General features: G+C 42.9%; 1 protein-coding gene across 1 annotated transcript in view; it reads left to right on the top strand.

Annotated features, from left to right (window-relative positions):
* The window catches only part of DNAH9 (dynein axonemal heavy chain 9), a 340,094-nt gene that overhangs the window by 136,140 nt on the left and 196,437 nt on the right, over positions 1-7,517 (top strand). The window contains exon 31 of the mRNA XM_019654458.1: positions 1,167-1,454. Within this exon, the coding sequence (XP_019510003.1) occupies positions 1,167-1,454 (288 nt within the window). The remainder of the gene's footprint in view (positions 1-1,166; positions 1,455-7,517) is intronic.

Genomic DNA, 7,517 nt, shown 5'->3' with positions numbered 1-7,517 from the left:
CGTCCTCCACAACTAGACTGAAGAACAAAACGACAGCAACTTGTCTGTTCCCCTTCCCCCAATTCCCCAGCACTGTTCCCATCCCCCCAATTCCCCATTAAAAAAATAATAATAATAAAAAAAATAAAAAATAAAAAAAAAAGAAAATGCTCCTCACCGTTCCTAGGATAAAGAACAATATCCTTTTCATTTCCCAAAAGAGCCTGTGCAGGGCTCTGTCTCCTGCCTGCTTCCAAAGCTTCTATCACAGCCCCCACCGTATTGTGCTTGCTGTACCCACATTGATCTTCTTTGAGTTTGGTGCACAGTGAAGACAAAGGACATGGTGGCTGTACCTAGGCTAAGGATCACACTGCCCTAAAGAAACCACATTAAAGAAGACCTGAGGGAGTGGAATTAAGTGAAGCACAGATGAAAAATAAGTTCAGTCAAGGCCAGAAGGAACAGGATGTCCACAGGCTCAGGGGAGGGAAGACAGTCAAGTTCGGGTACAGCCACCATGTCCATTGTCTTCATTGCACACTGAATTGTCCTTTGTAGCATGTATCCCAGCTCTAATTAAATAACAACCTGCTATGAAGCAAGTAGCAGAGCTGGGACTTGAACCTAGATCTATCTGAATTCAGATTCTATGCTGTGAGCTGCCTGTCCCACCGTTTCCCCCACCATACTGCTCTGAGACCTGATAGCCATGTGGTCCACTCTTCCACAGAATCTACTATCAGAACTTGTGACCACTGAGTTCTACCTTTGACAAAATTTTAAGGAACTATTTTTTAACTCCTTTTCTCAGTTCGAAGGCCTCCAAGGTGGATCATGTAAGCTCAGCCTCCACCATCTCCAAGAGCTAACATAGCTCCCTCCTTGATGTACAAGGAGTAGCTAGATAGGTTTGGAAGTGGTTCTGTTTAATCTGCCAGACCCCCAGTTCCCTGTATGTTCTATGTCTGCTTTGTTGCCATCACAGCTAGAAAAGTAACTTATGCCAGACTAGGAACCAGGATCCTGGGATCACGATCTCCTACCTCATTCTTTGCTACGCCTCTGCCTTGGCCTCCAACGTGACCTAATATTCATGTGATCCCTGTCATTTTGCAGACACCAGCCTGAGCGTATGGTGTTCTGCATCCCAGCAACTCTCTGCTAACCCCGCTGCCTTCTCTCAGGATCACTACGACTGGGGCCTGCGGGCTGTCAAGTCAGTGCTGGTGGTGGCAGGGTCCCTGAAGCGAGGGGACCCCGATCGGCCTGAGGACCAGGTCCTGATGCGTTCCCTGCGAGATTTCAACATCCCCAAGATCGTGACCGATGACATGCCAGTGTTCATGGGCCTAATTGGGGACCTCTTCCCTACCCTGGATGTCCCTCGGAGGAGAGACCTCCACTTCGAAGCTGTGGTGAGGAAGGCGGTAATGGACCTGAAGCTCCAGGCTGAGGATAACTTTGTGCTCAAGGTACACGGGGTTTCTATCCTAAGGTTTGCCTCTTAATTCTTTTCTTAGACAACGGGTTATATTTCATCCTTGATGCAAAGAGTTGATTCAGATGTGCAGACATCTGTCCACTTGGTAATAATTCAATTCATTTCAATAGTTATTCATTGGGTACCTACAACGTGGAACGTATGGTGGGGGATACAAGAGAAAGACAGAGCCCCCACCATCAGGGAGTTCACATTCTAACGGGAGGAACAGACACAGTCTGCTCTGCTAGAGCATGTGTTCCTTCCATGTGAATTACTTTATACATGATTGTAGGGAAGTGATATAACGGGGAGGCCATGTGGGTTCATATGCATTTTTCTTGTAAATGTTTTGATATGATCAGGGGCAGCCTTTTTATAAGTAAAGAAAAAAGTCTTAGGGTAGTAGGAAGAATAATGTCCCTCCCAAGATATTCACATCCTAATCCCCAGGATTTGTGAATATGTTTATTACATGGCAAGAGGGTATTAAACTTGCAGATAGAATTGAGGTTGCTGATCAGCTGGCCTTGAGATGGGGAGATAATCCTGGTTTATTTGGGTGGCCTAATATAATCACAATGGTCTTTATAAGTGAAAGACGGAGGTTGGAGAGTGTGAGAGTGATTGATGCCATGGGAGGAAGACTCAACCAGCCATTGCTGGCTTTGAGGGTGGAGGAAGGGACCGTGAGCCAGGAAATGCGGGCAGCCTCTAGAAGCTGGAAAGAGCAAGAAAACAGCTTCTCCCCTAGAGCCTCCAGAAGAACCATTCCTGTCAATACCTTGATTTGAGCCTATTTTAGAATTCTGACCACCTTATCTGTGGATAATAAATTTGTATTTTTAAGCCTTTAAGTTTGCAGTAATTTGTCACAGCAGCAATAGAAAATGAATGCATTTAGCAATAGATACAGGCTTTAAGAAAAAACCCTGAAACTTCAGTGGAAGTATAACTAGTTTTGTAATTTTAGGAACTATGGTGGTTTGTACTGTTTTCTAGGGAGGCTCAGGGCAGGTGAAGACATGTATTTCCCCAGATGTGAAAACAGTGGAATAATGAAGAAAGCACCATCTAGATCAGATCTTTAGTTGTAATTAAAATGGGCTGTATTGGAAGTGAATATCCCCACAATCTACCTATTGAAAAAGAAAGACAAGGCCCCCAGATCGAAGGCTTCAGAGGATTAACAGGCAAGATTAACAGACATGAGGATTAAGTGTTCTAGCAGTTTTAAATTAGAATTAGCAGACATTGTTGAGTTTTTAGGACGTTGGATACAAAATTCTGTACATTTTGAGTGGTCTTCCCCAATCCCGTTTTCCCATAAGCCTGTTATTCTTACTGTGCCATTTTGCAGAAGGGAATATTTTCAGGATGCATAGATGTTGTTAAAGTAGAAGTGCCTGCACACAAATAAATATTCCTTGAAGCAGGATGTGACAGGTGCCACAGAAGAGGGTTCTGGGGTGCAGGGACAGGGATGGAATTTCTTTCCTGCACAATAATATATTTAAGAATCACATGGACACTTTAGAGTTCACAGGTGGTTTTGTATTCTGTATCACATTAGGTGCCCCCAAACCCGCAAGATAAGTGACAGATGAGATACTTTACAGATGAGGAAACAGGGGTGCTCTTACTTCTTCCAAGATATGCCACTAAGCTGTTTCATGGGAGAGAAAGTGCTCCCCCTTGAGGAACATACAGGTTGGGGGGCAGGTTACTTCTCCACTCCAGCAGGCATTTCTAGCACGCAAGGCTTTTACTGGTAGAGATTAAGCCCTGGCTACATATAAACAGAATTGCAAGTCGATGTCCGATTTCATTCCTGGGATTACATGAAAGCAAAGCATCACGTGGTCCTTTGCAGCTGTATTTGTTTTTGCCAGTTTTCCTCTTCCAACTCCCAACCTTTCTCCTCTTAAATTCAGTAATAGATTTTTTTAAAGATAGCAGGAGGGCTTTCCAGGTAGCAAGAAAAGGATCAGCAAAGGGTGGATGGGGAAACAGAGATTGTATCAGCAGCAGCAACAAGTTCAGTGTTGCTAGAGTAAAAGATTTTGGGGCGGTGGTGGTGGGGAGTGGGCAGTAGGACTCAAAAGATAATATGGAGCCTTGATATAGAGAGCCATGAGTGCCATGCTGAGGGGTTTCCTCTACAACAGTCTGATCCTAAGAGGCGCCTCCACCCCCGAAATGAATTGAATTGGATGCGGCTCCTGAGATGCTGTGTCCTGGGACTGATGTCTTGGATCAGGACAATCCACATCCTCCCAGACTCTGTGCATCTGCTGAGGCAACAGGACCCTCCTTCCCCATTTTTTGCACTTTTTCCTACTCAGAATCTTACTCTCTTCCTTTCTCAGTTGGTCCACACTCTGTTTTCTTCCCTTGTTTTTCATAACCACTTTCTGCTCCTCTGATAAGACAGATGTTGTCTATTAAAGGCTCTTGGAACAGATGATGTTTTCTACCCAGTTTTTATTTGCACTGTCCACTGAAACTTCTGAAAGTTAATTCATCACAAACCTACTGAGGCTCTGGTTTGAGATGGCATCCTGTGGTCCCTTAAAGGCAATAATATAAATTTAGTGGTGTTTTTGATGTTGTTTTGTTTTGTTTTCTTAAGAAAGAGGAACAAGTCCATCGAAGTGTGGAAACTGGGAAGAAGATATTACAGTAAATTTCTGGAAATATGGGGAGAGGATGAAAACAGGTTAACAGATCAAGCAGAGCAAGGGGCTATGGATCAGTATACACAGGAAGGGCTTCAGCGGATGAGGGGCCAGCCTGCTAAGCAGAATCCCTCCAGAGAAGCTCTGGGCTTGGAGTTGGTAGAGAAGGAAGGCAGGGGTGAGAGAGAGAACTGAAACAGCCAGAGGGGGACCATGAAGTCTGTGTACCCTATCATTTGGCCACTTGGCTCCCCACACTCTTCTCCTACCTCCACATTCTAGTCTTCAGTTCCCGAGAATGCAGACCACTTGCAGCAGGCATTTAGCACGCAGCCAAAGAGGAAAGTCTGAGGGTATTTAATAAACTCTTAAGGGAAAACTGACTGCTCTTGGAGTACTAGTGCCCCACTTTAAAGCCCTTCCATTCTGTTGGAGGCCCCTTGGCTGGAAGGCCAGCCACCTGCTCATTCACGCACAAGTGAAAGGACAAAGACAGAGGCCAAGATCTGATGTTGGGCACAGAGCTCCTTCTCAGTCCTCCCACCCTGGAGAACACCCACACATCCAGCAGCAGACAGCACCCATCCCAGCTTCTGGGAAACACAGTGCAGTTCTTCATTTAAACTTGAGAGTCACCAGATACTGGAGAAAACCTGCAACAATGAGAGATAAACACAGACCAACAGGTGACTCAGGAAAGGAATGACATTCAGGATGACATCAGAACCTCTCGCCAGCAATATCGGATACTAGAAGACAAGGACACCATTTTTCAGTGTTCAGAGGGAAAATTACTTCAAGACTAGAATTTTATGCAAACCAAGTTATCAGTCAAGATATTTTCAGAGTCCTGTTTTATTTCTTATGCACTTTTTTGAATAGGTTACTTGGGGACATACTACATTAAAGTGAGGATGAAAAACAAGAAAAACTTCATGGGATTCAAACTATCAAGAATCAAAAAAAAAAAAACTCCTGGAATAATAGCTATTAGAGACCTAGAAAACTGCCAATCAAAATTAGAGTAGGAAATCTGTGGTCTCTAAGAAAAAGGACCTAAAAAATGGATATATACAAATCAAGAAACACTAACAAGATGACAGTTCTTATGTATTTTATTTAACTTCTAATTTATGGGAAATAAGGCATGTGTCATTTCTTTTAAGAAAGAGAAAGGAAAGCAATTAAAAACACCAAGAGAAAAAAATTCATGGTCTAAATTTTATTTTAAAAAGTAAATGTGGAAGGGGGTGTTAGAAGAGTGTAAAGGGGGTCAAATATATGGAGATGGAAGGAGAACTGACTCTGAACACAATGCAGTATATAGATGGTGTATTATAGAAATGTACGCTTGAAACCTATATAATTTTACTAAGCAATGACACCCCAATAAATTTAAGAGCGATTTTAAAAAAGTAAATGTGACCCCATATTGATCAATATATAGAGTGTAAGAAAGGCGTATCCATTTGATCTTGAAAACGATTGATGCCTAAAACATCCTCTGACAAGTCATGACACTAGCCCCACAGAGAGAGAACACCATATATTCCAGGTAACTGCTTTCTTCTCTAATGAAAAGTATCTACAGTCATAAAAATGTAAGCCACTATTGGTCTTCAAATCTTAGAATCATGTAGAACATAGACTGTCTAAATATAAGTACAGAAGAGAACGTAAATATTGTCAAACACAGCAGTGTAAAAGCAGAATGTATCTGAAAGAGGATAGGAGATGGAAAGATAGAAGGAAGTAGAGTTATATTTATGTATTCATCTTATAAAACATACTGTCAAAAGCTGATGGATTCATAATAGAGAGTGGAAATAGCCCATTTATCAGTTGATAAATGAATAAACCAATGTGCTATACTTATACAGTGGAATTTTATTCAGCTAAATATAAAGAAGAATGAAGAACTGGTACATGCTACAGCCTGAATGAGCCTTGCCTTGAAAACATCATAAGTGAAAGAAGCCATTCATAAAATTCCACATATTTTATGAATTCATTTATAGGAAATGTCCAAAATAGACAGATCTATAGAGGCAAAATGAATGAGTATATCAGGGGTTGCATAGGGCTGAGGTAGGAGTGGGGGGAATCGGGAGTGACTGCTAATGGGTATGATTTTTCCTGTCGTGGTAACGAAATGTCCTAAAATTGAATAGCAGTGAAGCTTGTGCAATTCTGTGAATATGCTAAAAATCATTGGATTATATACTTTAAAAGTGTGAGTTTTATGGTACATGAATTATATCTCAACAATGCTGTTCACATGAACAAAAAGAAGTTGATAAAACTAGAAAGCTATTTTAAGCAGTTCCAGTATCAGGGAATCAGTTGTTCATGAAAAACAAAAATAATGAATATAATACAGTCTCCATTCAGCAGCCAGAGCACCACTGCTACCACCTCTTCTGCACCCTCCGCCCCTCCCCCTCCTCCATATTTTTTATTGCAGTGACCTCAGGTTAGTTTCATGCTTAAAATCCTCCAAATGCTTCCTGTTGTACCTAGAACAAAATTTCAGGTACCAATTCCTGCATATTGGACCCCTGTGTACCTCTTTTACCTTATCTCTGATACCACTCTCCTTCTTTTTTTCCTCATTCTTTGAGCCCTCCAAGCTTAACTTAAGGTTTTTGCACTCAGTGTCACTCTACCTGGAATGCTATTCCTGCTGGTCTTCACGTGGCTAACTTTTTTTCATTGGTATATTAGCTTAGATGTCAGCTCCTCAGAGACCCTTCCTGACCACTCTCCTCATCTTTATTGGAAAGATCCTGCATTAGGTCCCTGAAGGATGAAAACAAGAGCCAGGACTGAGATCCCCCCCTGGGTGCTTTAGGGCCCTGAATCAGAGGAACAGCAATGGCTTGGCATGAAGAGAAAAATACTGATGCTATGGAAAACAAAACTCAAATTAATATCTCAATAAATTATCTTGCCATAAGAAAAGCTAATCATGCACCTCCCAAACAGCCGTTTATCTGCTACCTTCATATTGAGCTTAGCAGTACCACTCCGCTAATTCCCTAGTTGTATAATTTGAGAATTCTTTTTGACACCCTTATCACTTGATTTAAAAAAAAAAATGAGTTTGGGCCGGCTGAGTGGCTCGTTGGTTAAGAACTGGCTTGGGATGCCAGAGGGCCCCGGTTCAGATCCCACATATGAGGGCCAGTGACACTGCCCTCCACAGCTGAGATGCTGAGCAGCAGCTCGGCCTGGAGCCGGGCTGCCGTGGGTCGCCGGCGACGGCTTAGGCTGCAGCCCCTGTGGCAGTGGGTTGCCATGGGCTACCGTGTGTGGCCGGCAGCCAGCGTGAGCGGCCGTCCAGAAGCCGGCGACTGATCTGCCTCGCCCGGGAAGAG

This window comes from Hipposideros armiger, unplaced genomic scaffold, assembly GCF_001890085.2.
Source record: "Hipposideros armiger isolate ML-2016 unplaced genomic scaffold, ASM189008v1 scaffold_222, whole genome shotgun sequence".
Classification (NCBI taxonomy): domain Eukaryota; kingdom Metazoa; phylum Chordata; class Mammalia; order Chiroptera; family Hipposideridae; genus Hipposideros; species Hipposideros armiger.
Note: the sequence above shows the minus strand (reverse complement) of the source record. Positions and strands in the feature narration are given on the sequence as shown.